Consider the following 17,958-nt stretch of genomic DNA (forward strand, 5'->3'; position numbering starts at 1 on the left):
AAATCCTTCGATGGAAATGTCCGGTCTACTTTTAATGTTTTCAAGCAAACTGGCTTTATCACTGCCATTCTCATATGCACTTTGATATCTGACACATTATTTCTCTTGTCCAGCGCTTCTTTAATCTGTTCTGTATACCAGTCTGACAGAGGGTGGGATTGCTAGGAGTACTGTATGCAGCCCTCTGATTGGTGGAAGTATTATTGGCGATCCAATCACAATAGCCAATAAAGCCCAAATAAAGTATCTGCCCATTGTACAGTATATCCTAGGTTAAGATGTGCACTGTAATTAAAAAAAATAAAAAAATAAAACACCCTTCTAACACCCCCCTGCTGTAGAGAGTGAGTTATGGTGAATAAAAAAATAACACCACTATTATGAACATAGTAAAACAGAGAGATAAGTTATATTTCAAATATATTGGGCAGTCGTGTTATTTGAAAATGGTATATTAAAACTGATGGGCCATTGATGGATTCGGCATGTTTTTTGGAAATGTGCCCCTATCTGTTAAGCTGGTCTTTAGCGCTCACCTCCTGTTTTTGTAGCTGAATGTATTATTTTCTAGACATCTCCGTTCCCTGTTGATGGTGCACTCATTTACATATGAAACAAAACGTGGAACAAAGGCTGGTGTAGCGGTTCAGCACACTCTGACTGAATGTGCTGACCTTGCGCTTGAGGTTTCAAGGCCTTCCAATGGCAGGTTTAGGTTGGGAACCAGAATCGGTCATGGTGAACTTTCACCTATCTTGATAATGGGGGGGATGGGGGGGGGGTCTCAAATCACTGACCCACGAGGGAGGTATGCAAGCGTCTCAGCAGAGAAGGCATTGTAGACAACAGTGTATAGGCAACATCTACTGAAGAGATTCTTTGAACCTGCAGCGAGCACAAGATAAAAGGATGTAAATAAGTGTGGAGCAGCACAGAAGACTTCGGAACAGATGAGAGTCTTTGACACTATTGATGTGCTAATAGAGTGAAGCACTTTGAAACAGAGTACCCAGGATAGCCTTGCTAAAAGGCTGCTGTTTATGTTCGTGGAGAAGGTGGGGGGGGGCTAAGGTTTTATAGCTGTTGTGGTGTGAATAAAGCACTAGAAAGCGAGTGAACCTCACGACAGGTGATGGATTGGAGAACCTCAAAAGTCTCCTTATAAGCCGACTGTTGAAATGAAATTCCTCATAATGCCTTTTCTGGTTTATATTGCTAGCAGCACCCACCATCTCTGCAATAGCCTAAGCAGCTGGTCCCTAAGGTTTATTTATTTATTTATTTTTTGTGTGCTATAATCACATGAACTTATCTGCATATCAGACAGAAGGCCAGCACTCCCCAGTGACCTGTGCATTTTAAGTCTAGACTAGGTAATTAAAGTCATGACCTCTCAATCCTGTAACCACTAAGCACTTAGGCTAGTTTACGCCTATTAAAAGGCCTCTAGTAGTGCAAGGCTGTAGAGTTCAGTGTGAAGTTTGTGAAGTTGAGCTTCTGCCCAAAGTGAAGCTGTTAAGTTCTCACACACGTTAAAGATAGCATCTGAGCCACCTTGTTCATTACTAATTACTTATCGACTGGTCCTTTCAGGGCAATACGTTTTCTTCAAAGCGTTAATGCTTCAGCTGCCATTCACAGGGGTGCAAATTTGGTGGGTACCTCATATAGTGCCAGCAACATTCAATTCTGGCACCAGGCATGTTTCATTAAAAACAATATATATATAGAGATATATATTTATATATATTAAGGGAAAGTGTGTTTGAAAACAAACATTGGAGGTATTTATAGGCTTTTATTTATCTTTGAATCTAATGTCTTTGTGATATCATTCACTATATAGCTAATGGGCAGCAGTGTGCAGTAGTGGTTAGGGCTCTGGACTCTTGCCCGGAGGGTCGTGGGTTCAATCCCAGGTGGGGGACACTGCTGCTGTACCCTTCAGCAAGGTACTTTACCTAGATTGCTCCAGTAAAAACCCAACTGTATAAATGGGTAATTGTATGTAAAAATAATGTGTAAAAAATAATGTAATTGTATGTAAAAAATAATGTGATATCTTGTAACAATTGTAATTCGCCCTGGCTAAGAAATAAATAATAATAATAATGATGCAGCAATCTACTGTTCCTTTCTATTTAAACCTTCAGGCATCATGGTATCTAGTCTATTTATCCATTTTTTTTATTCTTCTATACTGTACATTATCTAATTTTATTTTTTCTAAAACCACAAACTTTAGGCCATATATATATATATATATATATATATATATATATATATATATATATATATATAATATATATATATAGAACCTCATTTATCCACACCCCATTCATCCGTGACTTCAATAACCCGCAGCTCCCAGACAAGTTTTCTCTCTGAAATACAGTACATTATTGCCAATGTTGACTTAATGCCATGGTGCACACACACACACACACACATAACGATGCATGCGCCAGTCTAAAGCCTGTGGAGTTGACGCGAAGACAGCAATGCTACAGATGGGAGGATGTATTTCTTGATATGAGCAGCAGAAGGATGCCGATTCTGTAACAGTAGTTCTCCTGAGGCAGTTACTTAGTGAATCCCGGCAAACATATTTTGCCTTACTGAAACAAAAAACTATGATGGACTTTCTCAAGGTTCAAAAGAATGACTTGCAGCAGTGCATTGTTTAAAAAAGCTGTTACAGGTGCTCCCGAGTGGCGCATCCAGTAAAGGCACTCCGCGTGGAGTTCAAGATGCGACCTAATTGGCCGAGCGCCACCCGGGTAGGGAGGGCTTAGGTTGGCAGGAGAATCCACGGTTCACTGCACACCAGCGACTCCTGTGGCCGATAGGGCGCCTGCGGTTCTGCAGTGGAGCCATCAGATCTCAAATAACAATTGGGCATTCCAAATTGGGGAGAAAACTGGGGTAAAAAGAAAAACATTGGTGACAACTAAATTTAAAAAAACAAAAAAAAAAAGTTGTTACGGAACAACAAACAAACAAAACAAAACAGAAAAATAGATCCTTTTGAATGCTATTTCCTTAGCTCTTATAAGCATTAGAAACATTTCAATGCCCCCCTTTTTCTTACTGTATGTTTAAAAAAATGTTTTATACAGTATGCTTGTTTTGTTCAACTGCTTTCCGGTATCTAATCCATTTTGGTGTCAAACTCACTCCAGTGGTCTAGCGCCAATCATTGACCTACAGCACCAGGATGCAGTATTTTATCTATAGTTTTGTACTTCAAATATATGCCTTAATTACGGTTAAAAAAAATGAATAATAAAAAAAACTCAGGACAATGAAGGGGAAACCAGTGTTAATGTTAAGCTAAGTAGAGTAAGTAAAATGGATTGTAAAACATTCTCCATTAAAATTGCCAAACCAAAAAGGAGAGGACAAGCCTGCATTGAAAAAAGGGTGTGCCCTTTAAGTAACCCTAGCCCTCCCACAGAGTATGTGCCTCAATTTTCCATTGTAAAAGCGTATGATCCTTTTATGTGGTAGCAGTTTTCTCTTATTATAATACTTAAAAATAAACAGATTTAAAAGGCACACATAAATGATGCCCAATTAGGTGTTCAGTGGGCCGTAAGGAGTTGTCTGAGTAATTCCTTTATACTCGGTAGTGTGGTGTAAAAAAATCTAATCATGCTGTCCGTAATGCCTCAAGTGCAGTTAAGTTGCTTGGATTTCTGCTGAGGTTATGCTTTTAATGCAAGATATACCATGAAAGAATCTAATACCCAGCTCTAGGTGAAGATTGGGTGGGATGGAGGATAAATGTCAGGGTGCTTTATAGAACAGAAACTTGATGGACAGGCCGGAGACAGAGCTACAAAATCTCATTAAAGTGCTGAATTGCTTATTACCAAGCCTGCCTCGCTTTAATAAAGTGTTCATTGACTGCCAAAAAAAAGGCCAGTTGCCTTTACATGACGTTTGCAATTGTTTTCTCTCTCTCTCTCTCTCTAATCTTTACCTCTCACTTTGTTTAAATGCATTGGAACTGAACAAACTTCCTCATTACAAATCATGTGACAAAATGGCTTTTCAACTACGCAGGTCCCACCCTCTGTACTGTATATTTAGAGTTGGTTGGGCCAGCAGAAATGTCATGTTGTCACATGGTTTGAATGGAATGAAGAAGGCTGTTCAGTGCTAGGCTGTTAGAGTTCCCCAGCGAGATTTCAAAGCCAAGTAAGCTCAAAGCAGGTTTAAAGACAGTTATAGACATGTACTGAGAAAAACGATTGGATATTGAGAACCCAGATCAAGCCTCAATGGTTGCAAAAGGGAAACATGGTACAAGTACATAGAATTACTTTTGAAGCTACTTGCTACTTTAGGTTTGTCCTTTGTAGGACAGCCTGAAAAATGTCATTGGGATATCATTTTAATACCAGTGTATTAACCTACTTCTACTTCAGTGCAGTCTCTCTGCATCCCACGAGCAGGAACAGTGCAGTAGAGCTCAGATGCAAACTCAATATCTATAGACTAGAGAATTGCTTAGTGCTGATCTCCTAAAGGCCACTGAGCTTAAATGTCCTCAATTATAGGTCAGTGGTTCTCAAACTGGGGGGTGCGGGCCTCACAGGGGGTGCAGAATGTATCCTGGGGGTGTGTGTATGTGTGTGAGATTTTACTGCTGACACCTCCTGGCATGTCAATGTTTCTAGATGGCACTGTGCATCTGACTTGCCTTTTAAGCTTGCATATTATTATTGGACAAAGCCTGCTGCCATCTGGTGATGTACGTAGTTTATCAGCATACTACATGGTGTGCAGTTCAGTAAGCGTTGGACACAATCGGTAAACTATTATATGCAGTGTTAAGTTTGCTCTTATTATGATGGATCGGTGGCTGGTTCGTGCAAAAGAAAAAACACAACAGCCTGTGGCATGTTGGAATTATTTTTTACTGGTGTATGTACGTGTGTGTGTGTCCAAAAAGTTTGAGAGCCACTGCTTTAGGTCAAATATTAAACATAGTTAAAACTAAGTTGATGGGGGCATTAGTCAAAAATATTTATCTGCTTGTAGTTTTTTACCCTTTTACAATATTCATTTTATCAGTATACTGTATTTCCATTTTTACATGTTACATGTTGGGGAGTGTGCAAGTATGACCGTGGTTAAACAGTTAAACATCCTTCTTTGTACAGTACTTTGCATTATGACAGCACCCTTCAGGTAATTAAATGTTTGTTTCACTATATTGATGGTGAAGCATGTGTTCTAAAGGATAATGTTCTGAAATCAATCCCTTTGTACCTGTTTGTACAAGCAGTCAGCTGTACTAGAGATTGTACTGACACCTGGCAACAAGAAGTAATTGTAAGTGCACAAAAGCACACTCCTTCACGCTCGGATTCAGGATGTATCAAAGGTTCTGTCACTGGGTAGAATACACCTGCTGCTTCCTGTCCTGTCCACGTTTCCCGTGCAGATCTGGTGCTAGAGGGAGCTGTTGTGCACCAGTATACCATATTTTATACTCCTATGTTATTAAAAAAAAAAAAAAAAAAAAAAAAGTGCATGGACCTTCAGTGTTGCTTGCTTATCCAAAAAAATGATTCCCTGTGACCAGCTCAACAACTTTCACTGAAGCCCCTTGTTGCATTTCTCTTGCCATTTTTGTTTTCCAGACATTGTTACATTTTTCCTGTTACAGCGCTACTGGTTTACTTCCTGCTTCACAGAAAATAGGACCCCACCAGAACCTTACACTATGCATTGTATTATGCACATAATAAACTTTATTACTTTTTAGGACTGAAACTCATTTAAAGAGTCCATCTTTTGGGTAAATGATACTCACTCAGTACTCATTAACGTTATGTTCCCTGGTTTCATGTGGGAAGGTCTTCCTCTCCCTGTTGCACTCGCATCTCCCAGGGAGACATAAACAAGGGGAAATAAATATCAGAAGAGTTATGGTAATTGTACACTCAGCTGCAGCATAGCGAATGGAGGCCCTGCAATATAAATTGGATCGATGACCCAGCGTGTTGTTACAAGCTAATGCATCCACGTGTTAATCAAGCCTCGGTGTGGATTACCTGACATTATTAAAATACCCTGCATTAATTAGAAAGTAAAAGAAGATTTGCTTCTGGTGGTATAATATGTGATGCTGAATAGCTTTAAATTGGGCTTGTACACAGCAAATGATAGTGCTTGGAACAGTAAAGAGTTGTGGTGGTTTGTTAAGTAGCATGAACGGATACTTGTTAGTTAAGAATCTGTTTCTCAGTTGTGAAATGCTGCCTTCGTCCCTTGTGAACCTAAAGCATTACCTACCCTTCCCATCATTATTGAGTGTAAAAATGAGACTAGAGAATTGCATACTGAAAATCCACACTATCTTTCTGTTCTGGATGCCTGTTCTTAAGATGTAAACCCCCCTGTATACTGTCTTCATCTTTATTGTCTTAAAGTTAACTCAAGTCTATGCCTCTGTGTTAAGCATTATTTATTTCTCTGCTTTTACTTGAATTCTTGATTAACGTAGTAATTTGCATTTCAATGGGGGTATTTTGGCAGTCGTTCTAACCACAGCAATGGAGCAGCCTTATTTCCTTCTGTTCTGCGGAAGGTTAAGTGAAGATAACCTTTTGTCATTTTGTGCTTTTCTGTAATTTGGTGGTGTTGTGGGTGTTTTTTTTGTAATTTTTTTTTTTGATGACCACACTGAAGCCTTCCTCCCTGTATTTGCTAAACACACGACAGTCATAACTCATAACAAATCAAACCTTCTCTCCGATGGCACTCGCAGAGGAAGAAAGCCAAATTTAAGTGTAATTTCAGATTGTGGGAGAAGAGGCGAGGCACGACTGTTCATTTGCACCAATCATGCCTCCCTTTCATCTCCCCTGATTAAGCCTAGTGTGGTTTCATCAAACTGTTCAATCACCAAGCTGTCACTCTGGCCGGCTCTTGATTGAAAACAATCAGGGCTCTGATGGCACAATTATTCTGACCCTTTAACTAGATGCTGCTGTGATAATGAAAGGTTGATTATGATAGTTTGTGCCTCCTTCAGTTTGCAGAGAAGGTTAATTTGGGCATCAGACGGATGTTTAATGGGCGCTCGCTGGCAATGTTGAGGTAAATGAGAACGTGCAGTCTGTGATATTGCACGGATATAGTGTAGCTGTCAGTCATTGTCATTTAAAGTTTGAGTCTCAGGCTGTCTGAAAATCACATTTTCTTTTTCTGTTTTCTTCTTTTTTTCTTGGGGAATGAATTTATCCTTGGCCCATAGGAAGTTATTTTATGCTATGTGACCTTCACAGCCAGCTAACAAAGTAGCATTCACAGGATTTTGCTCCTTAGTCGTACTGTATCCTGGGAGGGTTTTTTTATTCTGTGGGGGTGGGGGGTGGGGGGTCTAGATACAAAGACAGTTGAAATGATGTGTTGAACACCCACCACCACTGTATGCAGCAGTGTGATGCTAAAATGTCTGTTACAGAGGTGCATATGGTTTAAGTCCACCATGTTCAACACAAAGTACATTTCTATTGCTTTTCAAAACAAAGCTGACCAGTTGTAAGTTTTATCCATTTAAAAAAAGAAGTAGGAGAATAGCTTTGGTTTCTTGAAATAGTAATCTTGATATTGCTAAAAAGGTGTGTACCCTAATTATGCTTTTGTACAAAAAAAACCATCAAACCATAAATAAATACATCTAGAAATACTGAATTAAACTCTTTTTTCTTATTTATCTTTTTTTTCTCTTTTGTCTGCCATCTACCTTTTCTTACCTAGAATTGTTTTTATTTTTAAGTTTATTCATTGCCTGCATGACATACTGTATTTAGTGCAATTTACACCTGTGCTAGGCTAATTGCTAATACATGAAAACCAGCACGCGCACATTCCCCCTAATGGGACCATGAAGAGAGCACACTTTACCACTTGGGGCGGAGTCCGCATCACCCAGTGATAAAAATAATTTCAGCATTGAATTTACTAAGTTTGATTCAGTATGTCTAAATGTGCATCTATAGATATGCATAGATAGATACAGTAAGAAACCGTAACATCAGACTGCACTGCAGGTGTATGTTCATAACTACTTTAATGTAGTCTGAGCTTGAGCAGCATTAATGCTTCATTGCCATTGATATTCACCAGCTCTCGTTGTTCCATAGGTGCTGGAATGTATTAATACGCAGCAGAGCATTCATTAATGCAAATAGCAGCATGATGGCACCACTGTTTTATTCATTTTTTTGGACAAAGTGTATTTTTTTCCGGGGGGGGGGGGTTGCTTGGGTGATTTGATGGATGCCATTGCCCTTGATCGCCTCTTAATCTTCAAAACTGCCCTACTTATAAAGGTCTACTGATTACACATGGGGGGGATTGGATAAAAAATGCTTGACTGGTCAATTTAAAAATCCACATACAAATCTTCAAGTTTATATAGTGTTTTGAATAGCTGTTCTTGCTGCACTTGGGTCCTGAAATGTGACTTTCAGTCTAATATTTTACATCTAATCTGTCGACTGTCGCTGCCAAACAACCATTAGTTTGCCTTTTGGTGGTCTTAATTTAACAATGATTGCATCACAAGCTGATGTGTCTATATAAGGTTGAGTGAATGCTCATTGTTGTGACATGGGGATGCTTTGGTTTTGTTCATAAAGTCACACATGTCCAGTGGAATACTCACTAATCCCAGAGCTAGTTGCTGATTACTATAAATGCATGACCAAACCAAAGAGGGGAATAGAGAAATGAATGCGAACACAGAGCTTCCACTGAGTCTGTGCATTTATGTAAACTTCTAGCACTTGGATAGCTATTTGAGATCTCCTTTTATAGGTACATTTCATACTGAGTTCATCCTTTTTCTGTGTCTAAAATGTTTTATTGAAGCAATATTTTAAAGGTACATACGATGTCAATGTGATATTCAAACATTACGAAATGCCACAGAAGGGAATGTATCTTCTCCTAGTTGTGTATGTTCACCTCAGCCCATCTGCCTGTACTTGAGGATCTGTTTGTTCTAAAATGCACTTTGTTTCTCAGAATAATAGAAGAATTTATTTCCAGCCATGTTCACACGGATTTCTCATTCTTAGGTACAGGTCTTTCCTCCAGCTAAACAACCTGAAATTGCTCTCAAGTCCAATTCATTTCCCTTTGTTCCACTCTCCTTTGTCAGTTTAAATCCATTGAAAGTTTCTCTTGGATCTGGCTCAAGGAGAAACACTTGAAGGCAGAGATTTCTATCACAAGCTGGAAAAAAAGCATTGATCCTAATTGGATCAGACACCACTACCTCCTGATGCCTCCTGTTATTATTATTATTTTTTTTTATGTATTTATATTAATAATAAAACAGAACCTCAAAATACTTTTTTCAAAATTTCAAATTCACTGCCTGGCCTGCCAAAACCTTTTGCATAACCATATTAACAATTTATATTTCCATAAAAAAAAAAAAAAAAAAAAAAAAAAAAAAATATATATATATATATATATATATATATATATAATTTTACTGTGGGGTAAATAAAAGCAGCCCTCTCAAAATATAGGTAATTTCAACTATTTCAATTGGTGTTCAGTCACTCAAGTAGGTAGCTTACCCAAGATAACTTTACAAAAATGATTAGGAAAAGATGGAATACAATTAATCTCATCCTTCTGTAAAGAATTCTGTATGAATGAATAGTTGTCTTGAAGTTAAAGCAAACACACTCACAAAAGATGGGTGCAGTAAATATTTATAAAATCAATAGTTTATCGGATTATACACACGTTATCTGAAAGCTTGGATAAGATGCAGTTATCATGTTATCAGACAGACAGATGGATACGCACAGTGTGTACAGATGCACAGGGACCTAATGGTAATGTCAATGAACACTACACAACAAGAGTCCATATCCATGTTTTTTTTTTTTTTTTACCTTTTTCTCTTTGCTCAATCATTTATCTACTTCTATCTACTATTTCTGTTTTGACTTCACAGTTTGTAAGGAGCCAGGGCAATAAAGCACTTACCACTGTGCTAGGATAACACCAGCTTTTCTAAAAGGAAAACAATGTTATTTAAGGCGCTCTCACAACCTTAGTTGTTTCTTGCTTGTTCTGTATATATTAGCTGTTTGATTTCCACGGCAGTAAATTTATTTATATAGCCCCCATTATGATGTTACCCCACCCTTCTACACTATAACTAATAACTGATATTGAAAATCTCTAAACTCCTGTGCTTGTGTTCTCCTCTGCAGCTGGCTGTGAGATGGCTGGAGCATGACTGCCACTACCAGTACATGGAGGAGCTCCTGCAGTACGTGCGTTATGGCCTTATGGACGTCAGTGCCCTCCACACTGTAGCCCAGTCACACCCTCTGGTACAGGCCAGTGAAACCGCCACCGCCTTGGTCAAGGAGGCCTTAGAATACCACCGCAGCCCCTACGCACAGCCAATCTGGCAGACCCTTCAGACCAAGCCTCGCTTCCAGTCTGAAACGCTTTACATCGTGGGGGGGAAGAAGAGGGAGGTCTGTAAGGTGAAAGAGCTGAGGTTTTTCAACCCCATGAACCAGGAGCATGCCCACATCGCCGGAGTGTCGAACTGGAGCGAGCTGGCCCCCATGCCCGTGGGGAGGAGCCACCACTGTGTGGCCGTCATGGGGGACTTCCTCTTTGTGGCGGGGGGGGAGGTGGAACACGCCACGGGGCGCAGCAGCGCTGTCAGGACTGCCTGTCGGTATGACCCACGCAGCAACAAATGGACCGAGATCGCTCCCATGAAAAACTGCAGAGAACACTTTGTACTGGGGGCTCTGGATGAATACCTGTATGCAGTGGGGGGCAGGAACGAGCTCCGCCAAGTCTTGCCCACCGTCGAGAGGTACTGTCCAAAGAAAAACAAGTGGACCTTTGTGCAGTCATTTGACAGATCGCTGTCGTGTCATGCTGGCTGTGTGGCTGACGGGCTGCTCTGGATAGCAGGTAAAAAAAAACAAAAAAACATTTCAGGTACTAAGACAATAATAACCTTGTACATATTTAGGCCTGGTTTTGAGGGGATGTTTGTACAGTACCAAGAAACAATTTAACAGTCAATAACATAGTCAGGTAGGGAAAGTGAAGTTATTGTTTTGAGTTGCTCCATGTTTTCTTGTTTAATTTGTTTTCCCTTTAACATAATTAGAGATTGAGTAATTCTAGGTTTGATAAATCCTTTTTTACCAGCAGTTTAACAGCCTTGATTTGGTTTGAAAGCCAGTCAATATCTATAGGGATCAGTCTCTATATGCAATATATTTACATTGTAAATAGTTGAGCATCGATTTAACTTTCATCTTCAAGAAAAACAAAATGCATTGCTTTTAGTATTAATGCACATTGTAATACATTTTTGGGAAATGTATCAACACACGTTTTTCCGATAAGGTTTCAAATAAGCCTGCTGCCACTGAACCCATGTTTAATTAACACTCAAACACGTACACTCACTCATTACATTATTAATGGTACGCTGACTTCTCTCTCTATAGGTGTGTGTTGATAAGACATTAACATTCAGGTTATGCACAGAACCCAATGTTTTTACTAGGGGGCTAATGCTTTGTGAATATGGCCCGTAGACTCCGTTATTACTGAATTACTTTTGTATAGCATCATTGAATATTCAAGGGATTTTCAAAATATAACAATAATAATTGTTAGCAGCAGGGATTCTATATTGTCTTTTTGGTTATTTTTCTGACCTGCGCTTGGTTAACCTTTAATATGTATAAATATTTAACTTCATGGTTCCCAAGCTTGTGCTCCTAATTGGTTTAAGTTGTACATTGAACTCTGTACACTGAATCTCAGGGGCCTGAAATCTAATAACCTTTCAGTGAATTTTGGAGTGCCCCAAGGTTTAATACTTGGAACTTTTTTTTATTGTTTTATTGTTTATTAAGAATATCCACCATGTGTTTGCCTTGCTGAAGTAATGCTTTATGCAGATCATACTGGTGTGTACTGAGAAGTAATTGCCTGTATTAAGATTTTTATGATGTATGCTGTCTTCAGCTAAAAAAAAAAAAAAAAAAAGGCATTCAATACCAGCAGTTCTTAGTTTAAACAGATCCTCAATATGATGTGAACTATTTAGTTACTTTTATTGGGCTCCATGTACTAATATTACTTACGTGTTCGTAAATACTGCGAATTCGTAGCCTCTGCCCTTCGTAGAATTTTTGCGTGCGATGTACTAAACTATTTTTCTTGAACAACTACTGTAATATCACCGCAAGTTTACAAACAGCATAAATGAGTGCTCATTATACAGGAGAGATCGGAATTTGCATTTCATTATAAATAGATTTGCAATGCCAAAAGTCAAGATTTAGAACTTCCTTCCAGTAAAGACAAATGAGTGGTATAGTGAACAGAAAGAAGTAATAGACAAATATATAATAGGATCGAGCTGTGGCTTCTTCAGATTCTGACATTGATGCTCACGGCACCGGTCAAAAGAAAAAAAGGAAAACTAATTTCCACAAAGAAAATTACAATGTAATAATGTATTATGACAAACTGAATGTGATGTGTTAAACGTTGCGCAAACAGACCCTGGGCACCTTGAAAGCAAACTAAAACATTTCCACAAAAACGGAAAGCATAAATAAAACTAAGCTTGTTTCTATATATGGAAGTTTACCATGGTAAATTTGCACAGTAATTATTATTATTATTAGTTTATAACAGACGCCTTTATCCAAGGCGACTTACAGAGACTAGGGTGTGTGAACTATGCATCAGCTGCAGAGTCACTTACAATTACGTCTCACCCGAAAGACAAGGAGGTTAAGTGACTTGCTCAGGGTTACACAATGAGTCAGTGGCTGAGGTGGGATTTGAACCGGGGACCTCCTGGTTACAAGCCCTTTTCTTTAACCACTGGACCACACAGCCTCCTAATTCTGTAGTTTACCATATTTGTGCTCATCTGTACCCGAACCATGATTCCGTCTGCTTTCACTAATTTAATAGTATCGCAGACAACTTTTGTTTGAGTCTACGTATATTTTAGTTGTGTAAAGGAAAAAAGTACAGTAGATATTTTGTATTTTTCGTGCTGCTACACTTTCTGGGTTCATAACTGGAGTCATTAACCAGGAATGCAAAGGGTAGCCAGTGTCATCTATAATAGAACAAGAACAGTATTATAATAGTAATAACAGTGACATTTAAAATAAATATTTTAAGGTGCTTTAATTTAAAGTAACTAAAAGCCCGTAAACATTTAAACATACGAACAGCTAGTTGAATCTACACCAGTGAGAGGCATGCGTGAAATAACAGGCACAAACCAAAGTCAAGAAAAAATGTAATACATCAAGGGTAAGCGCGAAACTTCGGTATTATAATGAGATTCATACATTTGCATACAAAAGTAGTTTGAAACGAACAGTCATAACTAACTACCGCAGCAGGGTATAGCTAAGTTATGGGAATGGTTTTAATACGTCGCGGGTAGGTCTACGAAGTCACAAAAACCTACGAAAAGTCAAGATACAAAAGAAAAATCAATGCTACATAGAGCCCATTAGGTGTATTAATTGAATGACAATTGTAATAAGTTTGGGGTGTGTTTAGTGCATGGGAAACTCTTGATTGTACTTTTACATAGAACTAGTACAAATCAGTGGTACATACAGTATGCAGGGACTGTGGTATAGACCTTGCGTCTCTCAGAGGCTATGAAGTACTGTAGCTGTGGTGGAATTGCAGAATTCACACCCTATAAATGGTCAGAAATCAAAATCAAGTGAAGATTAATGACCAGTCCTTTTAGAGCTTTTTAAATGATATCATTCCTTCAGTTCATCTTTAATGAGGTGGTGATCAATGGACAAACCAATAATGGTTGGGATCATGCATTTTTTGTTTACGTCGCTGTGATGGGGTGCAGCCTATTTTGTGGTGGTTTTGTGTTTTTTAGGGCGTGAAGCTCAGGCTCCACAGCAGCCGCTGTTTGAGTGGTTCTTTTTGGTATAGTTTGTTTAAAGCCTGTTTTTGTGTTTTGTCTTTTTTGGTTGGCCATCGTGCCTTTTGTTTTGTGTATTTTGTTTAATTAAAAGTCTTATTTTCCCTGCACATCCTGACTCTGAGTCTCCTTACCTGGGTCAGCCTGTCACAGTCGCCTTTATTTGATCAGAAAGTCATTTGACTTTAAAAATCTTTTTTAGAAAAGAGATCTGCCCAAGCAGGCAGCAAATACACATGAACATCAAATATCTCACACACGTCATTCAGTTACAAATATCAGCCCATCCAGCCACTATCACAAAATCAAAAACCTTTAAAACAACATTCTGTAAAACAAGAACAGCTTTCTGTATTTTAATTATCACGTATGTGCTTGAAAGTACTGAGTCTGAGCTCTTTCTCAAGATAGTTCTGGGACCAGACCACAAACTAAAATATATGTATTGTAGGGCTGTCAATCAAACTTTTGATCGGTTAATTTATGGGCATTAGTTGATTAATCCTTGCACATTTTTAATGACGGTAGCGATGTTAAAGTGGCTGTCCTGCATAGTAATACTAAAAAATCAATACAATCTAAAAAAAATAAAAAAAAATAAGCCCAATGGGAATTTGGTCTTTTTAAAAGCATAATTATTATTATTTTTATTTTAGTAAAAAGAACCGTTCTTTTGGGCCACAGTCAGTCACATACTAGTACCGGAAAACACAAGACAGCTGAGCTGCGTTTCCAACATCGGTTGTTTAATCTACCACTATAGTTGCATACTTGACTGTCCTGTACTCTGCATCTAGCAGAACCTGGGGCACTGAATAGATTAAGCCGTTCGGAATCTTGTTACAGGTACCCGAGAATACTGTGGCTATTGACAAGTGATTGCTTAACATGTTGTCATAGTCAGAAATCAGAGAAACTAATTCCACATAATTGGCTCTATTTGAGGAATTGGTGCCTTCATCGTGCCCTCTGAATGCCAGTTCTTGTTTGCCAAGGTAAACAACAAAATCAATCAAGCGTTTGAGAACCTCATGATTTTTTCTTACTTGCTCATTGTGATGTATTGTTTCCCTACGCTTCTGCTCATCCAGTTGAACATCAATCCGGGTTTGTCCAAAAGTTTTGAGTGTTACAGTGGCTCGCAAGTGACTTTGGGAATGTTTTTGTGCTCACTTCATTAGACATCCTAGATTGCTATTGCCAGTGCTGTTCCATATTGCCTTTTCTGTACTGAACAAAATACAGTTCTAGCAGTATACTTTTTTTTTTAATTGACAGCTACCGGTAAGCCACTGATACCTTTTATAATTTCAATTTCGGAAGTGGCGAGTATATCCCTTCCCTTCCTCCGTTGTCTGATGACATTTTTTTAATTTGTAAAAAGCAATTCAAAATATTACTTTGAAGTTCTCAGTATAATTCTCAATAACGGTCTCTATGATAAGCAATATTGCACGAAATTCAGCTATTCTTACACCCTACCCAAGCACATTTATGTCCTGCCTCTGCTCACTTATGATTGGACACCTGTATAACAAGGGGCAGGTCTTTGATTCTCCCATTGGTTAAACCTACTAAAGACCTTCAACTGTTTATGTCCTGCCTCTGCTCACTTATGTTTGGACTGCCACAGAGAAAATGCAGATCTTCCATTGGTTGATTTTATTTTATATACAAAAATAAAATTCTGCACAATTAAATTTGTCCAAAAAAAAAAATCTGCGAGCAAATCTATTAATCGGAGCAGCCCTAATAATTTAATAATTTCAGTTTGAATCCATTTTACACAAGCTTTTATTCTTCAATTTGAGTATTGGGTACACAGTCGATCATGTGGTCTCATGCTCTTTCATGGTGAATATCATTTTTACTGGCTGTTCAAAGGATATGGGTTGAAGCAAGTTTAAATAATAAATCACTGGCAAAGGGAATCAGCAAGGAGGCCTGAGGCACTTGTATCAGCCCACAAATGGGACCATTTTAAAGTTGAAAAAAAATCTGTCTATTGAAGTGAAACTGGTGAAGGATTAGGTACTTTTAATGACAGTTGCTTGGGTAGAAAGCTCTTAAAATGCAGATTAACTCCCCGGGGTGGGGAATCAAAATTGTCAATCTATATAATATACTTGTTAGAGCAGCCACCAAATCTAAGCAGTCGCTTTGATTGCAAGGGACAGCGGTGCCTGCATGTGGTATCATAACCTAAACTCTGACAAATCAGCCTGATGACTTTCAAAGCTACGAGAAGAACTACAGGCAAGGAGACTCTCGACAGTCTTGCAGAAATTAAAGAAACACGGTACGGTAATCAATTTTAATATGGTATCCGTTTTGGGATAGTCAAGGCTATATGCAAATCTGCAGGATCTCATTCTGGTGGATTAATATATAAAAAAGCACAGTGAGGTAGTGAACTGCAGCACACATTCTGCATCTGTGATATTATTATTACTATTATTAGTGTTGTTCTTTTTTGTATTATTATACATATTTATTTAATTGCATTGGTTATAAATATGCAAATGAAGTATCCAAGAATGCAGATTTAGAACATCCCAATGCAGAGTGCAAAAATACAGGTGAGATTGAATTGTATTTTCTGTGTTTTTCATGTTGCAGGTGGTGTAACGAACACTGCACAGTATCAGAACAGATTAATGGTGTATGACCCAAGTCAGGTGCGTATCGTTCTCCAGCAAGTTACTGCTCATACATGCCAGCAATTCCAGTTTGACAGTCAGGATTTCCCAACGAATATCCCGATGCATGGAAACAGATTCCTGAAATTCATCACCTCATCTCATCTCATGACATTTGCAATTGTTTTGAGTTTTTATTTCTCTCTCTCTCTCTCTCTCTCTCTCTCTCTCTCTCTCTCTCTCTCTCTCGCACATGCCTCTGATGCTTCTCCTTTAATCAGCTGCAGAAAAGCACACTATCACTAGATTGCACCTGTTTGCAGGACCAGTCCTCATGTTAGTGACACACATTGATCAGATCCAGTCAATTTGGAGAGTTATATTGTTTTGCCTCAGCTGCTCCAGTATGTTTTGATGTGTAGATTGTCAGTACATGTGAAGAAGCTAGTAATAAGTGCAGGAATGTACCCACCATTGATCTTGCACAGCGATGTGTTTAGAAAGCAAGTTGAGCATGTTGGAGTAGGTTTACATCAAAAGCAACACGACAGCCCTTAAAATCAGTGAATACACACCTAATTGCATCTTGAGTTATAATGTGTAAATATCATCCAAATTTTGTGATCTATAATAATCTAATATGTCGTGTGTAGGGTCGTCCAGACTACACAAGATGACATCTCATATACAATAAGGCCATTCCAGAGATCTGAAAAATTGTGTACTATCGTACCGACCCAGTTACTTTAACTTCAAATGACAGTACAGATAGCCTTTGAATTTAAAATACTAGGCTTAGGTACTGTAGGCAAAACTACTGCAGCAGTGTGGAGTAGTGGTTAGGGCTCTGGACTCTTGACCGGAGGGTTGTGGGTTCAATCCCCAGTGGTGGACACTGCTGCTGTACCCTTGAGCAAGGTACTTTACCTAGATTGCTCCAGTAAAAACTCAACTGTATAAATGGGTAATTGTATGTAAAAATAATGTGATATCTTGTAAGTCGCCCTGGATAAGGGCGTCTGCTAAGAAAAATAAATAATAATAATAATAATACTGGTAAGGGAAGGGTGGGGGTGTCTGTCTATAAATTGTGGTTTTGGTAAAGGGTTAATTCAGATAAGAAAAGGCACGTGTCAGGATTTTCTTTTCTCTGTCAGCTCTGGGCACACTGCATTCCCTATATTGTTTAGACAAAGAAGCAGGCAAATATTCCATCTGCCTGTGACTTCCTGTGCAGAATCCCAATCACTATATCTGCTGGTGGGGAGGGTGGTTGTGTTGCTCAGTTTTTTTTTT

General features: G+C 38.6%; 1 protein-coding gene across 4 annotated transcripts in view; it reads left to right on the top strand.

Moving 5' to 3' along the window:
* LOC117402502 (kelch-like protein 32) overlaps positions 1-17,958 on the top strand; it is a 73,001-nt gene that overhangs the window by 45,796 nt on the left and 9,247 nt on the right. For 3 of the 4 annotated variants that reach the window (XM_059024580.1, XM_059024581.1, XM_034003715.3), the window contains 2 exons: positions 10,263-10,989; positions 16,643-16,701. In XM_059024580.1, coding sequence (XP_058880563.1) covers positions 10,263-10,989; positions 16,643-16,701 — 786 coding nt within the window. Of the gene's footprint in view, positions 1-10,262; positions 10,990-16,188; positions 16,323-16,642; positions 16,702-17,958 lie in introns of those variants that run through there. The other variant, XM_059024582.1, reaches the window with a different exon arrangement.

This window comes from Acipenser ruthenus, chromosome 5, assembly GCF_902713425.1.
Source record: "Acipenser ruthenus chromosome 5, fAciRut3.2 maternal haplotype, whole genome shotgun sequence".
Lineage (NCBI taxonomy): Eukaryota > Metazoa > Chordata > Actinopteri > Acipenseriformes > Acipenseridae > Acipenser > Acipenser ruthenus.